Source organism: Meles meles, chromosome 12 (genome assembly GCF_922984935.1).
Source record: "Meles meles chromosome 12, mMelMel3.1 paternal haplotype, whole genome shotgun sequence".
Lineage (NCBI taxonomy): Eukaryota > Metazoa > Chordata > Mammalia > Carnivora > Mustelidae > Meles > Meles meles.
This window is the reverse complement of record NC_060077.1, coordinates 60,004,627-60,027,123: the sequence shown is the minus strand read 5'-3', so window position 1 is coordinate 60,027,123 and position 22,497 is coordinate 60,004,627. Positions and strand designations below refer to the sequence as shown.

The window sequence follows — 22,497 nt, the reverse complement described above, 5'->3', positions numbered from 1 at the left end:
AGGTAAATTCTGTGTATGGTGTGAGAAAGTGGTTCAGTTCCATTGTTTTGCACGTGGCTGTCCAGTTTTCCCAGCAGCATTTGTTGAAGAGACTCTTTTCTCCCCGTTGTATATTCTTTCCACCTTTGTTGTAGATTAATTAGCCATACAGGTATGGGTCTATTTCTGGGCTTTCTATTCTCATTCTATTGGTCTATGTGTCTGCTTTTGTGCCAGTATCCTATGGTTTGGATTACTATAGCTTTGTAGTGTAGTTGGCACTCCGGGAGTGTGATACCTCCAGCTTTGTTATTTCTCAAGATTGCTTTGGTTATTTGGGGTCTTTTATGGTTTCCATACAAATTTTAGGATTATTTGTTTTAGTTCTGTGAAAAATCCCATTGGTATTTTTATCGGGATTGTATCAAATCTGTAGATTTCTTTGCATCATTTGGACATTTTAGCAATACTAATTTTCTGATCCATTAGCATGGTATCTTTCCATTTATTTCTGTCATCTTCAGTTATTTTAATCAGTGTTAGATAGTTTTCAGAATATGGGTCATTCACCTCCTTTGTTTATTTTTAGGTATTCTTTTTGATGAAATTGCAGATGGAATTTTTGTTTTTAATTTCTCTTCCTGATTGGTGGCAATGTATAGAAATTTCTTTATGTTAATTTTGTATCTTGCAACTTTACTGAATTTATTTACCGTGTCTAATGGGCTTTTGGGGCAATCTTTAAAGTTTTGTGTAGACAGTATCATGTCATCTGCAAATAGTTCAGTTTTACGTATTTCTTACCAACTTTAGATGCTTTTTATTTCTTTTGTTGTTGGATTTCAAGTACTATGTTGAACAAAAGTGGTAAGAGCAGGCATTCTTGACTCATTCCTGAGCTTAGAGGAAAAGCTTTTGGCATTTTACCACTAGTGTGATGTTTGCTGTGGGTTTGTTATACATGACCATAATTATGTTGAGGTGTGTTCCCTCTATACCCACTTTCTTGAGAGTTTTTATCATAAATGAATGTTGAATTGTGTCAGGCTCTTCTTCTGCATCTTTTGAGATGATCATGTGAGTTTTATCCTTCGTTTTGTTAACGTGGTATAACACATTGGTTGATTTATGGATACCAAACTACCCTTTCATCCCTGGAATAAATCACACATGATCATGGCATATGATCCTTTAAATGTATCACTGAATTCAGTTTGCCGTATTTTGTTAAGGATTTTTGTGTCTGTGTTCATTAGAAAATTTATCTGGTTTGGGTGTCAGGGTCTTATACAATGAATTAGGAAGTGTTCTTTCCTCTTCAATTTTTTGGAAATAGTTTGAGAAGTATAGGTATTGGGTATTGACTCTTCTTTAAGTGTTTGGTAGCATTCACCTGCCATCTGGTTCTGGAGTTTTGTTTGCAGTGAGGCTTTTTATTTCTTTATTTCTTTTTTTTTTTTTTAAGATTTTATTTATTTATTTGAAAGACAGAAATTACAAGTAGGCGGAGAGGCAGGCAGAGAGAGAGAGGAGGAAGCAGGCTCCCTGCTGAGCAGAGAGCCTGATGCGGGACTCCATCCCAGGACGCTGGGATCATGACCTGAGCCGAAGGCAGAGGCTTTAACCCACTGAGCCACCCAGGCGTCCGAGGCTTTTTATTTCTGATTCAATTTTATTACTGGTAATTGTTGAGATTTTCTCTCTCTTCCTGATTTACTTTTGGAAGTTTGTATGTTTCTCGGAATATATCCATTTCTTCTAGATTGTCCAATATGCTGGCATGTAATTGTTTATAGTAGTATTTTGTAATCCTTTGTATTTCTGTGGTTTCAGCTGTAATTTCTCTTTTATTTTGTTTTTATTTGGTCCCTCTATTTTCCTTTGATGATTCTCACTAAAGGTGTATCAATTTTGTTTATCCTTTCAACAAATCAGGTATAGGTTTGTTATCTTTTTAAATTTTTTCTTTTTTAAACTATTTCATTAATTTTAGCTCCAATCTTTATTACTTTCTTCCTTCTACTATATTTGACCTTCATTTGTTCTTTTTCCACTTCCTTTAGGTGTAAAGTTAGACTGTTTATTTGAGATTTTTTCTTGTTTCTTGAGTTAGGTCTCCATCGCTATAAGCTTCCTTCTGACAACAGTTTTTGCTCCATCTCATGTATTTTGGAATGTTGTGTTTTCATTTTTATTAGTTACAAAGTATTTTTTGATTTCCTCTTTGAGTTCTTTGTTGGTTGTGTACTACAGTGGTGTTTAGCCTCCCATGTGTTTGTGTTTTTTTCCTTATTATTGATTTCTAGTTTTATACCATAGTTGTTTAAAAGGATGCTTGATATGACTTTAGTCTTCCCAAATTTTTGAGATTGGTTTTGTGGCCTAACATGTGATTTGTCCTGAAGAATGTTTCATGTTCACTTAAAAAGCACATGTATTCTCTGTTTTTAGATGGAATGTTCTGTATGTATCTATTAAGTCCATCTGTCTAATGTGTCATTTAAGGCCACTGTTCTTTGATTTTCCTTCTGGCTGATGCATCCACTGATGCGTGTGAGGGTGTTAAAATCCCTAATATTATTGTATTATTGTCCATTTCTCCCTTTAGGTCTGTTAATATTTCCTTTACCTGGTTAGGTTCTCCCATGTTAGGCACTTGGATATTTGCAGTTGTACCTTTTTGGATTTTTATCATTATGTAATCTTCTTTGTCTCTTTTTGCAGTCTCTGTTTTAAAGTCTATTTTCTCTGATTCAAGTATTGCTACCCCAGCTTTTATTTTCATTTCCGTTCATGTGGAATATCTTTCTCCATCCCTTCACTTTCAGTCTTTGTGTGTCCTTACGTCTGAAATGAGTTTCCTATAGGCAGCATATACATGAGTCTTCTTGTTGTTGTTTTTTAAACTATCCAGCTACTATATGTCTTTTGATTGGAACATTTAGTTGATTTACATTTAAAGTAATTTTTTAAGTTTTTATTTTAATTCCATTTACTGAACATACACTGTTTTATTAGTTTCAGGTGTACAATATAGTGATTCAGCGCTTATATGCATCACTCAATGCTCATCACAAGTGCACTTCTTAATCATCATCTATTTCAACCATCCTCCCATCCCCCTCCCCTCTGGTAACCCTCAGTTCTTTATAATTAAGAATCTTTTTCTTGATTTGTCTCTTTCTCTTTTTTTTCTCCCTGGATCATCTGTTTTGTTTCTTAAATTCCACATATGAGTGAAATCACATGGTATTTGTCTTTCTCTTCTCACTTATTTTGTTTTATTATGATATGTTCTAGCTCCATCCATGTCACTGCAAATAGAAAGATTTCATTCTTTTTTTATGACTGAACAGTGTCTATATATATTCATATATATATATTTCTTTTTTCATGTATACACACACACACACCCTGCATCTTTATCCATTCATCAATCGATGGACACTTAGGCTGCTGTCATATCATGGCTATTGTAAATAATGCTGCTATATAAATGTGGGGGGTGCATGTATCCCTTTGAATTAGTGTTTTTTTTTTTTTTTTATTCTTTGGGTAAATATCCAGTAGTGTGATTGCTGGATTGTAGGCTAGTTCCATTTTTAACTTTTTGGGGAACCTCCATACTGTTTTCCACAGTGGCTGTACCAGTTTGGATTCCTACTACCAGTACACAAGGGCTCCATTTTTTTCCACATCCTCACCAACACCTCTTAGTTCTTGTGGTGTTAATTTTAGATATTTTGATAGGTGGGAGATGATATCTCCTTGTAGTTTTGATTTACATTTCCCTGATATTGATGTTGAGCATCTTTTCATGTGTCTTTTATCCAACTGTATGTCTTTGGAGAAATGTTTCTTCATGTCTTCTGCCCATTTTTAAATTGGATTGTTTGTTTTTGGGATATTGAGTTTGAAAAGTTCTGTATTTGGGATGCCAACCCTTTATTGGATATGTGATTTGCAAATATTTTCGCTCATTCTGTAGGTTGCCTCTTAATTTTGCTTATTGTTTCCTTTGCTGTACAGAAGCTTTTTATTTTGATGTAGCCCAATAGTTAATTTTGGTTTTATCCCCTTGTCTCAGGAGATATACCTAAAAAAATGTTGCTAACAGCCTATGTCAGAGAGGTTACTGCCTGTTTTCTTCTAGGATTTTTATGGTTTCAAGTATCACATTTAGGTCCTTAATGCATTTTTAATTGGTTTTTATGTATGATGTAGGAAAATGGTCCAGTTATTTTCTTTCTTACATCACTGTCCAGTTCTCCCAGCACCATTTGTTAAAAAGACTCTTTTTTACATTGTTTATTCTTTACTGCTTTGCCAAAGACTTATTCACCATATGGTTGTGGGTTTATTCCTGGGATTTCTGTTCTGTCCTATTGATCCGTGTGTCTTTTATTGGTGCCAGTGCTATATGCCTTGATGATTACAGCTTTTCTTATACAGCCTGAAGTCTGGAATTGTGATGCATCCAGCTTTAGTTTTCTTTTTTCAACATTATTTTGGCTATTCAGCATCTTTTCTGGTTCTACCACATCAATAAAAGAAAGGACAAGACCCATATGATCTTCTCAATAGATGCAGAAAAAGCATTTGACAAAATACAACATCCTTTCTTGATTAAAAACTCTACAGTGTAGTGTAGAGGGAACATATCTCAATAGCATAAAGGCCATGTACAAAAAAACCCGTGGAAAATATCATCCTCAGTGGGGGAAAAACTGACAGCTTTTTCCCTAAGGTCAGGAACAAGACAGGGATGCCCACTCTCACCACTGTTGTTTAGCATAGTACTGGAAGTCCTAGCCTCAGCAATCAGACCGAAAAAAGAAAAAAAAGGCATGTAGATCAGCAAAGAAAAAGTTAAACTTTCACTCTTTACAGACAATATAATACTCTATGAAGAAAACCCAAAATTGCTAGAGCTGATGCAAGAATTCAGCAAAGTCAAAGCATAGCAAATCAGTGCACAGAAATCATGTGCATTTCTATACACTGACAATGAGGCAGAAGAAAGTGAAATCAAGGAATTGATCCCATTTACAATTGTGCCAAAAACCATAAGATACCTAAGAATAAACCTAACCAAAGAGGTAAAGTATCTGTATTCTGAAAACTACAGAACACTTACAAAAGAAATTGATGAAGACAACAAAGAAATGGAAAAACATTCCATGCTCATGGATTAGAAGAACAAATATTAAAATGTCTATACTGTCCAAAGCAATCTAGATACTTTGTACAATTCCTATCAAAATACAGTCATCATTTTCACCAAAAAAGAACAATCCTAAAATTTGTGTGGACCATTGTGTTTTCATTTTCATTTGTTTCCATGTACTTTTTAATTTCTTCTTTGATTTCCTGGTTGACCTATTTATTATTTGGTAGCATGCTTTTTAACCTCCACATATCTGTGGTCTTTCCAGATTTTTTCTTGTCGTTGACTTCTGGTTTCATAGTGTTGTCCTTGGAAAATATGCATGGTATGATTTCGATCTTGAATTAGTTGAGGTTTGTTTTGTGGGCTGATACGTGATCTGTTCTGGAGAATGTTCTGTATACACTTGAAAAGAATGTGTATTCTGCTGTTTTAGGATGGAATGTTCTGAATATATGAGTTAAATCCATCTGTTCCAGTGTGTCATTCAAAGTCGTTGTTAACTTGAGATGATCTATCTATTGACGTAAGTGGAATGTTAAAATCTATTGTTACTGTATTAATGATTATTTCCTTTATGTTTGTTATTAACTGTATTATGTATTTGAGTGTTCCTATACTGAGTGCATAAGTATTTAAAATTGTTTCATCTTTTTGTTGGATTGTCCCTTTATTACTATATAGTATCCTTCTTTGTTTCTTGTTACAGTCTTTTTTTTTAACATTTAAAAGAAAAATTATGACAGAGAGATAGTGAGAGAGGGAACACAAGCACAGGGGAGCTGGACAGGGAGAAACAGGCTCCCCGCTGAGCAGGAAGCCTGATATGGGGCTTGATCCCAAAATGCTGGGATCATGACCTGACCCAAAGGCAGACAGTAATGACTGAGCCACCCAGACGCCCCTATAGTCTTTTTTATTTTATTAACATATAATGTATTATTTGCCCCAGGGGTACAGGTCTGTTATTCATCAGTCTCACACTGTTCACAGCACTCACCATAGCACATACCCTTCCCAGTGTTCATCACCAGCCACCCCATCCCTCCCACCCACCTCCACTCCAGCAACCCTCAGTTTGTTTCCTGAGATCAAGAGTCTCTTATGGTTTTTCTCCCTTTCTGGTTTTCTCTTGTTTCATTTTTCTGTCCCTACTTCTATGATCCTCTGCCTTGTTTCTCAAATTCCTCATATCAGTGAGATCATGTGATAATTGTCTTTCTCTGATTAACTTATTTCGCTTAGCAAAATACTCTCTAGTTCAATCCATGTCATTGCAACTGGCAAGATTTCTTTTTTGATGGCTGCATAATATTCCTGTGTGTGTGTATGTTTGTGTGTGTGTGTGCACGCGTGCGCATATATCACATCTTCTTTAACTATTCATCTGTTGATGGACATCTAGGCTCTTTCCATAGTTCAGAATTTCCATAGTTCAGCTGTTGTGGATATTGCTGCTATAAACATTGAGGTGCATATGCCCCTTTGGATCACTACATTTGTATCTTTAGGATAAATACCTAGTAGTGTATTTTTTTTTTCTTTAAAGAAGCACTTTATTTTCCATGTAAGCAACCTGGTCACAGTACATTATTTTACATAAATGGCAGTTAAATTTTTAAATCTCCATTTAAAAGGCCTTGTGTCTGATCTGAGGTGATAAGAGGATACGAATACAAGTATAAAAACAGTGCAAAATGTCTAGCCGCAGCCTCCAGAGTTGGCGTCAGGAATCCCCTTTAATGTTTTCAACTTTTTTTTTTTAAGATTTTATTTATTTATTTATTTGACAGACAGAGATCACAAGTAGGCAGAGAGGCAGGCAGAGAGAGTGGAGGAAACAGGCTTCCTACCGAGCAGAGAGTCTGATGCAGGGCTCGATCCCAGGACCCTGGGACCATGACCTGAGCCGAAGGCAGGGGCTTTAACCCACTGAGCCACCCAGGCACCCCTGTTTTCAACTTCTTGAGGAACCTCCGTACTGCTTTGCAGAGTGGCCACACCAGCTTGCATTCCCACCAATAGTGTAGGAGGGTTCACCATTCTCTACATCCTTGCCAGCATCTGTCATTTCCTGACTTGTTGATTTTAGCCATCTGACTGGTGTGAGGTGGTATCTCATTGAGGATTTGATTTGTATTTCCCTGATACCAAGTGATATTGAGCAATTTTTCATGGGTATTTTGGTCATTTGTATATCTTCTTTGCAGAAATGTCTGTTCATGTCTTCTGCCCATTTCTTGATTGGATTATTTCTTCTTTGGGTGTTGAGTTCTTTATAGATTTTGGATACCAGCCCTTTATCTGATATGTTATTTGCAGATATCTTCTCCCATTCTGTTGGTTGTCTTTTGGTTTTGTTTACTGTTTCCTTTGCTGTGCAAAAGCTTTGATCTTGAGAAGTCCCAATAGTTCATTTTGCCCTTGCTTCCCTTGCCTTTGGCAATGTGTCTAGGAAGAAGTTACTGTGCCTGACATAGAAGAGGTTGCTGCCTGTGTTCTTCTCAAGGATTTTGATGGATTCCTGTCTCGAATTTAGGTCCTTCATCCATTTTGAGTCTATTTTTGTGTGTGGTGTAAGGAAATGGCCCAATTTCATTCTTCTGCTTGTGGCTGTCCAGTTTTCCCAAAACCATTTGTTGAAGATTAGTGGGCCATAGACTTGAGCGTCCATTTCTGGGCTCTCTATTCTGTTCCTTTGATCTCTGTGTCTTTTTTTGTTCCAGTACCATACTGTCTTGATGATTATAGCTTTATTATATAGTTTGAAGTCTGGAATTGTGATTCCACTAGCTTTGATGGGTTTTCTTTTTCAACATTCCTCTGGCTGTTGGCGTTCTTTTCTGATTCCATACAAATTTTAGGATTGTTTGTTCTATTTCTTTGAAAAAGTTGATGGTATTTTGATAGGGATTTCATTAAATATGTAAATTGTGCTAGGTAGCATAGACATTTTCACAATATTTGTTCTTCCAAACCATGAGCATGGAACGTTTTTCCATTTCTTTATGTCTTCTCAATTTCTTTCATGAGTATTCTGTAGTTCTCTGAATACAGATTCTTTACCTCTTTGATTAGATTTATTCCTAGGTATCTTATGGTTGTGGGTGCAATTGTAAATGGGATTGACTCCTTAATTTCGTTTTTTTTTTTCTGTCTTGTTTTTGGTGTGTAGACGTGGAACTATTTCTGTGCATTGATTTTATATCCTGCCACTTTACTGAATTCCTATATTAGTTCTAGCAATTTTGGGGTGGAGTCCTTTAGGTTTTCCACATAAAGTATCATATTATCTACAAAGACTGAGAATTTGACTTCTTCTTTGCTGATTTGGATGCCTTTTATTGCTTTTTGTTGTCTGATTGCTGAGGCTAGGACTTCTAGTACTGTGTTGAATAGCAGTGGTGATAGTTGACATCCCTGCCATGTTCCTGACCTTAGGGAAAAAGTCTGTTTTTCTCCATTGAGAAATGATGTTCACTATGGGTTTTTCTTTAATGACTTTTATGATATTGAGGTATATACCCTCTATCTCTACACTGTGAAGAGTTTTAGTCAAGAAAAGATGCTGTACTTTGTCAAATGCTTTTACTGTATCTATTGAGATATCATATGGTTCTTATTTTTTCTTTTATTAATATATTATATCACATTGATTGATTTATAGATATTGAACCAACCTTATAGCCCAGGAATAAATCCCACTTGCTCATAGTGAATAATACTTTTAATGTACTGTTGGATCCTATTGGCTAGTATTTTGGTGAGAATTTTTGCATCCATGTTCATCAGGGATATTGGTCTGTAATTCTCCTTTTTGATGGGGTCTTTGTCTGGTTTGGGGATCAAGGTAATGTTGGCCTCATAAAATGAGTTTGGAAGTTTTCCTTCCATTTCTATTTTTTGGAACAGTTTCAGGAGAATAGGTGTTAATTCTTCTTTAAATGTTTGGTAGAATTCCCCTAGGAAGCCATCTGCTCCTGGGCTCTTGTTTTTTGGGAGATTTTTGATGACTGCTTCAACCTCCTTACTGGTTATGGGTCTGTTCAGATTTTCTGTTTCTTCCTGGTTTAGTTTTGGTAGTTTATATGTCTCCAGGAATGCATCCACTTCTAGATTGTCTGATTTGCTGGCATGTAGTTGCTCATCATATTTTCTTATAATTGTTTGTATTTCTTCGGTGTTGGTTGTGATCTCTCCTCTTTCATTCATGATTTTATTAATTTGGGTCCTTTCTCTTTTCTTTTTGATAAGTCTGGCCAGGGGTTTATCAGTTTTATTAATTCTTTCAGAGAACCAGTTCCAAGTTTCATTGATCTGCTCTACTGTTCTTTTGGTTTCTATTTCATTGATTTCTGCTATGATCTTTACTATTTCTTTTCTGTTGCTGGGTTGAGGGTTTTTTTGCTGTTCTTTCTCCAGCTCCTTTAGGTGTAGGGTTAGCTTGTGTTTTGAGACTTTTCCTGTTTCTTTTTCTTTTTTTTTTTTTTTAAGATTTTATTTACTTATTTGACAGAGAGAGAGAGAGAGATCACAAGGAGGCAGAGAGGAAGGAGGAAGCAGGCTCCCTGCTGAGCAGAGAGCCCGATGCGGGGCTTGATCCCAGGACGCTGGAATCATGACCTGAGCCGAAGGCAGAGTCTTTAACCCACTGAGCCACCCAGGCACCCCGAGACTTTTCCTGTTCCTTGAGGAAGGCTTGTATTGCTATATACTTTCCTCTCAGGACCACCTTTGCTGCATCCCAAAGATTTTGAACAGCTGTGATACCATTTTCATTTGTTTCCCTGAATTTTTAAAATTCGTCTTTAATTTTCTGGTTGACCCATTCATTCTTTAGTAGGATGCTCTTTAGCCTCCATGTATTTGAGTTCTTTCCAACTTCCCTCTTGTGACTGTGTTCTAGTTTCAAAGCATTGTGGTCCAAAAATATGCCGGGAATAATCCCAACTTTTCTTACCAGTTGAGACCTGATTTGTGACCCAGGATGTGATCTATTCTGGAGAATGTTCCACATGCATTAGAGAAGAATGTGTATTCTGTTGCTTTGGGGTGGAATGTTCTGAATATATCTGTGAAATTCATCTGATCCAATGTGTCATTTAAAGACTTTTATTTCCATGTTGATCTTCATTTCAGTAAGGGGAATGTTAAAGTCCCCTATTATTATTGTATTATTGTCGATGTGTTTCTTTGATTTTGTTATTAATTGGCTTATATAATTGTCTGCTCCCGTGTTAGGGGCATAGATATTTAAAATTGTTAGATCATCATGCTGGATAGAGCCTTTAATTATGATATACTGTCTTTCCTCTCTCTTATAGTCTTTGGTTTAAAATCTAATTTGTCTGATATAAGGATTGCCACCCAAGCTTTCTTTTGATGTCCATTACCATGGTAAATTGTTTCCCACCCCCTCACTTTCAATCTGGAGGTGTCTTTGAGTCTAAAATGAGTCTCTAGCAGACAGCATATTGATGAGCCTTGTTTAATCCAATCTGATACCCTGTGTCTTTTGATGGGGTATTTGGCCCATTTACATTCAGGGTAACTATTGAAAGATAAGAATTTAGTTCCAGGGGACGCCTGGGTGGCTCAGTGGGATAAAGCCTCTGCCTTCGGCTCAGGTCATGATCCCAGGTCCTGGGATCGAGCCCCACATCGGACTCTCTGCTCCGCGGGGAGCCTGCTTCCTCCTCTCTCTCTGCCTGCCTCTCTGCCTAGTTGTGATTTCTCTCTGTCAAATAAATAAAATATTAAAAAAAAAAAGAATTTAGTTCCATTGTATTGCCTGTAAAGTGACTGTTACTGTATATTGTCTCTGTTCCTTTCTGGTCTATCTTACTTTTAGGCTCCCTCTTTGCTTAGAGGACCCCTTTCAATATGTCCTGTAGGACTAGTTTGATGTTCACAAATTCTTTTAGGTTTTGTTCATCATGGAAGCTTTCTATCTCTCATTTTATTTTCAATTACAGCCTAGCTGGATATGGTATTCTTGGCTGCATATTTTTCTCACTTAGTGCTCTGAATATATCATGCCAGTTCTTTCTGGCCTGCCATGTCTCTGTGGATAAGTCTGCTCTCAATCTAATATTTCTACTGTTGTATGTTACAGACCTCTTGCTGCTTGCAGGATTTTATCTTTGTCTCTTGAGACCTGTAAGTTTTACTATTAGCTGTAGGGGTGTTGACCTATGTTTTATTGATTTTGAGAAGGGTTCTCTGTGCCCCCTGGATTTTGATGCTTGCTCCCTTCCCCAAATTAAGGAAAATTCTCTGCTATAATTTGCTCCAATATACCTTCTGCCCCTCTTTCTCTTCTTCCGGAATCCCAATTCTCCCCTCGTGGTCCAGTATTTGTTTATCCTTCTTGTTCTCAGCATCCTTATTTTCCATCATTTGGTCTTCTTTATCACTAATTCTCTCTTCTGCCTCATTTATCCTAGCAGTTAGAGCCGCCATTTTTTTAAATTGTACCTCATTAATAACCTTTTTGATTTCAACTTGGTTAGATTTTAATTCTTTTATTTCTCCAGAAAGGGATTCTCTAGTATCCTCTACTTTTTTTTCAAGCCCAGCTAATATCTTCATAATCATCATTCTGAACTCTAGTTCTGGCATCTTACTAATGTCTGTATTGATTAGGTCCCTGGCAATTGGTACTGCCTCTTGTTCTTTTTTTATTTTTGAGGTGTTTTTTTCCTTTTTATCATTTTGTTCAGAGAAGAATAGATGAATGAGAGAACAGAATGCTAAAAGGATAAGAACGACTCCCAGAAAAATATACAGTAAACAAATTGGAAAACACCCAAAACCAGGCGGAAAAGAAAAAGAAAAAAAAAAGAGTATGATCAGGCTGGTGAGTAGAACAGAACCACATATTAAATTTTGGGTGTATTTTGGTCTGTTAGAAGAAACTGTCCCCCAAATTTTTAAGGAAAAACATGTAAATATATACAAAAACAAGGGCAAATAAGATGAAGGAATATGACTGTAAAGATGAAAATTTAAAAAGATTTTTTAAAAGTTGGTTGAAAAAAGAAAGGAAAAAAAACAAAGAGAATGTCGTCAGGCAAGAGACTAGAACAAAGCCATATACTCTATTTAGGTTATATTTGGATCTGCTAGAGGAAACTGTATCCCAAAATTTTAAAAAAAGAAATCTTATGTATATATAGACTTACAAAAATAAGGTTAAATACAATGAAAGGGTAGAATTTGACTGTAAAACTGAAAATTTAAAAAGATTTTAAAAAACGAATTGATAAGATGTTGGTTGAAAAAGGAAAGATGAAAAATTCCAAAAAAAATAGAAAAAAGTAAAGAAAATTTTAAAAATTAACTTTGAAAGACTAAAGAATCATGAGGAAAAAGCCATGAATTCTATGCACTGTATTCCCCAAGTGCTGAAGTTTTGTAGTTCTTATTGATTGGTAAACTTGGTCTTGGCTGGATGTTCTTGCTGATCTTCTGTGGGAGGGGCCTCTTGCAGTGATTCTCAAATGTCTTTGCTGGAGGTGGAATTGCACTGCCCTTGTCAGGGGCAGGGCTAAGTAATCTGCTCAGCTTTGCTCTGTAGCTTTTGTTCCCTGAAAGCTTTCCATACAGCTTTGGAGGATGAGAATGAAAACAGTGGCCTCCCAATCTCTGGTCTCTGAGGAGCAGAGAACTTGGGGCCCACTCCTCAGTGGGCCCTGAGAAAAAAAGCGGTCAGTCAGTTCTGTCTCCCTGGTTTCTGGCTGCACTCTGTGTTCACCCAGCCTGTGACTGAGCATTTCTGTCTGGCACATGACCCCATTTGGAGTTTTCAAACTCAGCAGATTCCTGCAGTACACACCCATGCCACTCCTCCCCGGGGAGGGAAGGAGTGTCTCCCCAGATCTGCTACTTGTTGGGTCACTGCACAAAGAGTATTGGCCCAGCTATGCCACGGATCATGGTTTATGGAACACCAAACTGAGAGTCCACTCCTCTGCTTCATCTTTGCAGTCAGGTTCCCCATTTTGATACTTGGGAGCTCTGCCACAATCAGGTACCTCTGGTCTTTCTGTGATCCTGAAGGTCCTGAGACCACACTGTCCCAGGAAGTGTTCCACCCCCAGCTTAGCCACTGGAGTGATGTCCCTCAGTGGAGCAAACTTCTAAAAGTTCTCATTTTGTGCTTCACTGCTCTATCACTTGCCAGTAGCTGGCTGACAGAGGCTCCCTCCTTCCACGGTCTATCTTCGTAAATATCGTCTCACATTCACTTCTCCACGTGTCCTACCTTCCAGAATGTGGTCGCTTTTTTGTTCATAGGATTGCTGCTATTCTTTTCTTCGATCTCCTGTTGAGTTTGTAGGTGTTCAGAATGGTTTGGTAACTATCTAAGTGAATTCTTGGGGCCAGATGAGATTTAGGTATCCTACTTCTCCACCTCTTGCTCCTCCCCTTCTTGTTAGTCTTTATTTTAAAATTAATTTTGTCTGATATAAGTGTTGCTACTCCAGCTTTCTTTTGATATCCATTTGCATGATAGATGTTTCTCCATCCCCTCATTTTCAATCTGCCAGTGTTTTTAGGGCTAAAATGAGTTTCTTATAGACAGCATTTTGATGGGTCTTGGTTTTCCACCGCTTTGCCCCCCGTGTCTTTTTTTTTTTTTTTTTTTAAATATTTATTTATTTGACAGAGAGAGAGAGACGACAAATAGGCAGAGCAGCAGACGGGGTGGGGGGAAGCAGGCTCCCCACCAAGCAGAGAGCCCGATGCGGGGCTTGATTCCAGGACCCTGAGATCATGAACTGAGCTGAAGACAGAGGCTTAACCCACTGAGCCACCCAGGCACGCCCCGCCCCCACTGTGTCTTTTGATTGTGGCATTTAGTCCATTTATATTTAAAGTAATTATTGAAAAATATGTATTTATTGTCATTTTATTATTTGTTTTGTGGTTATTTCTGAAGATTTTCTCTGATCCTTGCTTTTCATGTTTTGCTCCTTTTCTTTAGTTATAATTTGGATTTCTTTCTCTTTGTACTTTGCATATTTACTGGTGGCTTTTGGTATATATGGTTACCATTAGATTTATATATAATCTCTTTTGCATATAGCAGTGTATATTAAGTTGATTGTTGTTTACATTTGAACCCATTCTTTACTCTCTTCCTCTCCATGTATTGGGTATATGTTGTCCTATTTTACATCCTTTTATCTTGTGAATTCCTTGACTCATTTTTTTACAGCAATATTCATTTTCACTGCTTTTGTGCTTTCTGCCTCTATACTGTCACTGGTCTCTCCTTTTCACCCAGAGAGTCCTCTTTAATATTTCTTGCAGAGCTAGTTTAGTGATTATGAACTCTATTAGTTTTCTGTTTGGGCAACTCTCTCTGCTTCTATTCTGCATGATAGCCTCACTGGATAGTCTATTCTTGGCTGCAGATTTTTCCCATTCAGCACGTTGAATGCCATTTCCTTTTTTCTTGGAAAGTTTCTGCTGAAAAATTCCCTCCTACCCTTCTATGTTTTCTCTTGTATGTGACTGTCTTCTTTTGTCCTCCTGCTTTTTTTAAATCACCCCATTTTGCTAATTTATTGATAATATGCCTTGGTGGGGAATGCTTTCATTGATTTTGATGGGAGTTTTCTCTGCTTTCTGGATCTGGTTATGTGTTTCCTTTCCCAGATTAGGGAAGTTTTTAGCTATTGTTTTGTCAAATAAATTCTCTCCTCCCTTTTCTCTGTCTTCTTTAAGGACTCCTAAAATATTCATGCTATTACTTTTGATGTAGTCACTGAGTTTCCTAAGTCTATTCTTGTTTTGCATGATTTTTTTTTCCAGTTTGATTACTTTCCATTTCTCTGTTTTCTAGGTCATTAGTTTGTTCCTCTGCTTCTTCCAACCTGCCGTTCACCATCAAGTGTATTTCTCATTTGATTTATTGAGCCCTTGATCTCTACTATGTTCCTTATCTCTGTGTTAAGGGTCTCACTGATATTCTGCACTCTTTTCTCAAGTCCAGTGAGTAACCTTATGGTCATTGCTTTAAATTATCTATTAGACATGCTACTTATATTGGTTTCACTTAGATCTCTGGCCATGGCCTTGTCTTGTTCTTTCATTTGGTTTAAATTTTTCTTTTTCCTCATTTTGTCTGCCTCTCTGTATCTATTTCTGTGTTAGGAAGGTCACCTATATCTTTTGCTCTTGAAAATAGTGACTTTATGGGTACCTGGGAGGCTCAATCAGTTAAGCATTGCCTTCAGCTCAGGTCATGATTCCAGGGTCCTAGGATTGAGTCTCATATGGGGTTCCCTGCTCAGTGGGAAACCTGCTTCACCCTCTACCTCTGCCCCTCACTCATGTGCATATGCTCTCTCAAATAAAATCTTAAAGAAAGTAGTGACTTCATGAAGAAGAGGTCCTGGTGTGTGTTGCAGTGCAGTCTCTCCTGTTCTTCTGAAGCTGGCACTTCAGGAGAATATCCTGTGTGTGTTGCTTATATCCTGCTGTTGTGTCTGAGTCACTTTTATTTTCAGTGTAGTTGTATGCACTGACTCTGCCTGCTCTGGGCTCTCCTTGCTCACTGTGGTGTTAGTGGGACTTGGGCAGTCCAGCTCTGAGGTATATGCCTGCAAGGGAATTTGGTGGCAGGGCAGTGGCATTAGCAAAATTTGCACCGGGCCACTAGTTCTATGCCAGATTTGTAGAAGCACTGTAACACCTGGGGACTGCATGAAATCTCAGCTACAATGCCCAGGGATGGCTGGGTGCACCTGAGGCTGGCAAGTGACAGTAGCTGGGGGCATGTGGCAACTAGATGGGATGCCTGGTGGCAGCTGTGGACCCAGTGGCTGCTGGGTGGGAATGTATAAGTTTAACAAACTTTGTCCTGAGCCCAGGGCCAAACCTACTAGGCTTAGAGTAGGCAAGTCCTCAGGAGAACTCGTGAGTATGGCACACTGCTAGCTAGGTACCAAGTATCTGTGCAGCTCTGCCTCCCACAGATGGTCCTGTGTTTATGCTGGGGAGCAGGGGGAGGAAAATGCCACCTCCCAGCTCTCTCATTTTCAGAGAAGTCCCCCAACATGCTCTGAAATCTGTATGAAGAGATCTGTCTCCCATTTGTTCCTGGTATTGTGTAAACTGCTGTCTTCATATTATCTGTCCATGCAGGCTGCTGTCCCTTGCCCTCCTGGCTGGACTGGCTCTGCTTGGCTTGTCCCAGTTCTCCCAGTGCTGAGTCAGCTGATTTTTAAAGCTGCTGGCTCTAAGACCCACTGGTTATACAAACTTACACAGTTAAGCAACTCTGATTTTCAGAGCCAGACTTTATGGGGATTAGTCCTCCCCGCATGAGCTCCCTGATATGAGGGTCCATTTCTGTGCCGTCTCCCTGCATGCAGCTACCTACCTCCTAAGGGGGTTAAACCTCCCTCCACCTTTCTCACCTTCCTAACCTTTCAGATGTAGCTTCTTCTCTATGTTTTGCTGTGGAGTTTGTTCTGCCAGCCTTTGATCACTCTCTCGTTTATTGACTTGGATGTGGATGATACCTAGTTGTAAACATGGGAGGGATGAACTCAGGGTCCTTCTACTACACCCTCTTCCCAAGCTCCTTTAAAGTAATTATTGATAAATATTTACTTACTGCCACAATTGTTTTCTGGCTGTCCTGTAATTCTTTCATGTTCCTTTCTTCTCTTGTTGTCTTATGATTTGATGACTTCATTTCCCTCTCTTTGTTTTTTGTGTACCAAACATTTTTAGTTTGTGATTATCCTGAGGTTCATGTATAACACCCTTTGTATGTAGCGATCTATTTTAAGTAGATGGTTGCTTAGGTTTAAACACATTTTACAAGCACTGCATTTTTATGCCTCTCCCCATTTTTTTGTATTTATGTCACAATTTGTATTATTTTGTTTATCCCTTAACTGATTATTGTAGATATAGTTGATTTTACTACCATTGCCTTTTAACATTCATATTAGCTTTATAAGTAGTTGATGTACTACCATCAGGATATGGTTGCTTATACCAGTGAAATTTTCTTCTTAATTTTCATACGCTGTGGCTTCTCTTTTCTATTTAAAGAAGTTCCTTTAACATTTCTTGTAAGGCCATTGTAGTGGTTATGAACTCCTTTAGCTTTTGCTTGTCTGGAAAACTTTATCTCTACTTAAATACTGAAGGATAATTTTGCTGGGTAGAGTATTCTTGGTTGGCAGTTCCTTTCTTTCCATACTTTGAATATATTGTGCCATTCCATTCTGGCTTGCAAAGTTTTTGCTGAAAAAATATTCTCCTAGTCTTTTGTGGGTTTCCCTTGTAAAAAATTTTTTTCTTGCTGCTTTTAAGAGTCTCCTTTTCCTTAGACAATTCTGTGTTCTGGTGTGGGGCTCTGGGTTCTACTTATTTGGAACTCTGCACTTCCCAGATGTGGGATGTCTCTTTCCTTCTCCAGGTTGAGGAAGTTTTCAGCCATTATTTCTTCAAATAAGTTTTGTGTCCCATTCTCCCTTTCTCTCCTCCCAGGACCCCTTTATGCTAATGTTCATCTGCCTTTTGTTCTTTCATAAATCCTTTAAGGTATCGTCACTCTTTTAATTTTTTTCTTTTTGCTGCTCTGATTAAATGAGTTCCACTACCCTGTCTTTGCGTTCACCGACCCCTCTACCACTTCATCTAGTCTGCTCTGGAACCCCACCATTGTATTTTTCAGTTCAATCATTGTATCCCTCAGCTCTGGGATCTGTGTGTTACTTTTTTATATTGTGTATCTCTTTGTTGAAATTCTCACTTTGTTCATTCATTTCTCTGTTGAGCTCAACATGAGCATATTTGTGACTGCTATTTTGAACTCTTAGGTAAATCACTTATCTCCATTTCATTAAGATCTTTCTGAAGTTTTATCATGTTCTTTTGTTTGGGATGTATTACTCTGTTTTTTTTTTTTTTTCTCTACCTTGGTTTCTGTGCATTAGGTAAAATAGCCACTTCTTCCAGTCTTGAAGGCATGGTCTCATGCTGGAGGTGAACCTTGTTCAACCTTGCCCTTACTCTTTGTTGTCTCTCAAACCTTTGTGATTGTCCAGGCAAGCTTCTTTGTCCTTAATGACTCTCCCTGGATGAAGGCTTGCAGAGACCTGTCCTGTTCCAAAGGGGAGGATCTCTTTCAGCACCTAGATAAGGCTAATTGGAAGCTGCGCCCTCAGGCAGCAGCTTTTTAAGTATGTAAATATAGTTGGCCCTTGAACAATGAGGGGATTAAGAACAACAGTCCTTATGGACCGTGGAAAATCTACCTATAAGTCGACTCCCCAAAACTTGTTGACTGGAAGCCTTACTGATAACATAAACCGTCAACATGTACTTTGTATGTTTTATGTATCATACACTGGATTTTTACAATAAAGCTAGAGTAAAGAGAATGTTAGTTAAGAAATTGTAAGAGAAAATACATGTACAATACTTTACTGTATTTATTGGGGAAAAAAAAGTCCATAGAGGTGGACCTGCACATTTCAAACCTGTGCTGTTTAAGGGTCAACTGTATACACCTTTCAGGGAAGACTAGTAAATGAATGTTTTTCTCTGGTCCCTCTACACTGGTAGATAGCCAGTCATGAGCTCTCTTTGCTTCCTGTCCCATTGAACTGATAAACACAAGCCCTGCTGGCCACTGGAGCCCGGCTATTGAGAGCTGTGCCCTCTAGGTGGCAGCCAAAAAAAAAAAAAAGACGGAGCGCCATACATTTACATAGGTCCTTTCACAGAGATGCTGGTGACCCAGAGTGTGGCAGAGGGATAGTGCGAACATGATGCCCACAGGCCTCCTGGTTCTGGGCAGAGGACAGACCCTTGGGCCACAGCTTTTAAAGATCTACTAATAGGGGGGCGCCTGGGTGGCTCAGTGGTTTAAGCTGCTGTCTTCAGCTCAGGTCATGATCTCGGGGTCCTGGGATCGAGTCCCGCGTCGGGCTCTCTGCTTGGCGGGGAGCCTGCTTCCTCCTCTCTCTCTCTCTCTGCCTGCCTCTCTCCCTACTTGTGATCTCTATCTGTCAAATAAATAAATAAAATCTTTAAAAAAAAAAAAAAGATCTACTAATAGGCCTCTTTCATGGAAAGACTGTCTTCCTGTCCACTGCCCCTGTACTGCGCCATGGTGGTGGTTCAGGATTTCTTTTACTTCCCGCAGTCTGTGGTCACCCTGCTTTGAAAAATGAAGAGACCAGATGGAGTGGTTAGGCAGCAAAGCAAGGTTTATTGAGTGATAGTACAAAGCTCCTAAAGAAGGAGGGGAATTGAGAGGGTTGCCACTGGAGTTTCTAAGTCTAGGGGGTTTTATGGGCTTTGTGATGGGCTCTTTGAATCTGATGAACCTTCCATGCACCTGTCTTGCAATCACGTTTTTGTCCTCTTTCTGTCACAGGGGAAAGGGTGAAGGGCTCCTTCCAGGGTGGTGTAAAATCCTTTAAAGTATGGTTTCCTTTTAGGGGGGGTGGAGGTGGAGAGGAGGCCTGCCTCTCTTCCAGCTATCCTTTATCAGTGGGATAGCCGATTTAGAACTATTTCTTTGTTATAGTCCTGTGGGACCTAGAAATGGAAGCCCCCTGGCCACCAGAACCAAGTAATCAAGGGGTGTCCCTTAGTCAGTAGATACAAAGGCCAGTGTATCAGGTAGGTGCACAGGCTCTTCTCTGGGAGATACTGCTGGCCTGGAGCAAGGCAGAGAGGGTGGAGATGATGCCCTCCGGCCTCCCTGTTCCCTGGGCAGTATTTCTGTGGCCCCTAGATGTGTGTGAAATTAGGTAACTGTCACTCAGGCGGATGCTGTGAGATAAACAAGTAATCTGCTTTCACAGAAAGTGTGGGTACTTTCAGTTGGCTGCCTCTACAAAAGGCCCTGGGATGGGAAATCTGCATGCACAAGCCCTTTGAGAACTGTTTCTCAATTTGCTTTATAGCCTTGTGGATCTTGTGAGCCAACCGCTTTGGCTTTCAAAGCTACGTGTCTGGGGAGCTCATCTCTCAGATGCAGATCTTAAAAGGTGGCGTGCCCTGATATAGGGTTCACAGCCTTTACTCCTTAGAGAGATCAAGTTTGTGAATTCTCTCCTGATTGTGTATTGCTGTGACAGTGGTGGGGTTTATGGTGAGTTGTGTCTCAGCCTCTTCAACCCACTTCGATGTGCATTTTTTTTCTCATTCACCCAGTGTGTAGGAGTTGCTAAGCCAGCTTCTGGATTTCTTTCAGAGGGAATTATTCCATGTGTAACTGTGGATTTGGTGTGTGTATGGGAGGAGGTGAGTTCAGGGACTTTCTGTATTGCCATCTTGAATTAGAACTCTATAATGGAGTTTGTAGGTGATTACCAGAATCTTCCCATATTGGGGATCTAAAACATAAATATTATCTCCATTTGCTTTGGGGCATAGCCCTGTGCCCTTTCTCAGTCCTGACCTAACACTCAGCTGCTTTGTGATTTCTAGAAAAATAACTGTGTGCTACCTGAGGATGTGAAGAATTTTTACCTGATGACCAATGGCTTCCACATGACATGGAGTGTGAAGCTGGATGGTGAGTCAACCTTCTTGCTGTAGGGGAACATTTCTCTGGCTGAGAGTTTGGGTATCTGGATGGTTGTCATGAGTTCTCCTAAAGTGCAGTGTCCAAAAGCTATGATTTTCCCCCCAAAGCCAACAAATACCATCTTTGCTTCAGCCACCATCCACTATGCCAGAGTCTAGCTGGTACTTACCTAGAAAATCAATTTAGAGTTCCCTTTTTTTGATGATTCCCAAAGCCTTTCTGTCTCTCTCACAGCTGGCTAGAGGCACTTTTTATTTTTTATTTTAAAAAGATTTTATTTATTTGACAAGAGAGAAATCACAAGTAGGCAGATAGGCAGGCAGAGAGAGAGAGGAGAAAGGCTCCCTGACAAGTAGAGAGCCCAATGTGGGACTTGATCCCAGGACCCTGGGATCATGACCTGAGCCGAAGGCAGAGGCTTAAACCACTGAGCCACCCAGGTGCTCTAGAGTCACTTTTTATAGCTTATTACTGAGCATTTACCATTAAATTTTAGCTTGGAATTATTTCCTCCATTGGCCTAGAAACCATTCTTACCACGATCATTCTGTCACAAGAGTCCTTCTTTGAAGCATGACTATGGCCTTTGGAGTCTGGAGTGAGAGAGAAAATGGACAGACTAGACCGATGGTCAGGTTTTCCCTTACCCACATCATGAAGATAGGCAAGCCCCTTCACAAGTGGCTCACAGAGTAGAAATGGGTCACAAAGTTTTCATGAATGAGTCCCTGCTCATTATTCTAATACCTTCTCTCATTTAATCCTCCCAGTCCTAGCCTTCTTATGCTGTCCCCATTTCCATCCCCCTTTCTGTCATTTCCTAGATAGCTAAAGTCAACAGCAAAGGCAGCTTCTGGTGTTTCCCTCCATAATGGTCTGTTCTGCTTGGACTTCCCATAGTCTGTGTACCAGCTGTTTTACTGTCTTTGGGTTTTTTTCAGCTGTCAGATTTCTAAGTCTTTGTATACCATCCGGTGGCCACCATCCTATATGACAAGGATTCTATATAATAAAGAAGATATAGAGTTACCTGTTTCTTATTTATACCCTAATCACTGAAGACGAGGAATCAGCCTTATCTGATTACCTAGTAAGGTAATTGGCTAGAAACCAATTACCTTACCTAGTAAGGTAATCAGGTAAGGCTGATTCCTAGTCTTCTGTCAGGTTCTCTGCAATGGGTAAGAAAAAATGACAAATAGAAGGGGAGCAATCTTCCATCATGGAAAGCTTACAAGAGAAAAATGGGTTATATAATTTGGTTATATAACCAAAGTTGTTACTTCTATGGGAATTATAACCCTTCATGCAAGGGAAAGGGGGAGCAAAAACATTTTTTCATCCTTTGCTCTTCAAACAGGGTCCCTAGCCTTGATTTCTGGGTTCTTTTTGAGCATCCCCTTTTTAAATTTTCTTCAGTACTCTATCCTAATGCATACAGTGGGGTCTCTTCACGCATGACTCTTGCTAAAAAAGGTTGGTGCTCCGGGGCATATGGTGCATTGATCCTCTTCCTTCCACTTTCCATTAGATTCCTTAGCCCTGGGATCAAACAATAGCTGGGCTTAAGTTACTCCGGCAGAAGTCCTTATGATGATCATGGTAATAAGGCTGTTTCTCTCTGCTACTGTTTCCATAGAGCACACCATTCCATTGGGCAGTATGGCCATTAACAGCATCTCAAAACTGACTCAACTCAACCAGTCTTCCGTATATTCACTCCCGAATGCACCAACTCTGGCAGACCTGGAGGATGATGCACTTGAAGGTAACC

General features: G+C 39.2%; 1 protein-coding gene across 3 annotated transcripts in view; it reads left to right on the top strand.

The window, feature by feature from the left end:
• The window catches only part of TPGS2 (tubulin polyglutamylase complex subunit 2), a 68,161-nt gene that overhangs the window by 28,444 nt on the left and 17,220 nt on the right, over positions 1-22,497 (top strand). For all 3 annotated transcript variants that reach the window (XM_046024697.1, XM_046024699.1, XM_046024698.1), the window contains exons 3-4: positions 20,624-20,711; positions 22,363-22,491. In XM_046024697.1, the coding sequence (XP_045880653.1) occupies positions 20,624-20,711; positions 22,363-22,491 (217 nt within the window). The remainder of the gene's footprint in view (positions 1-20,623; positions 20,712-22,362; positions 22,492-22,497) is intronic.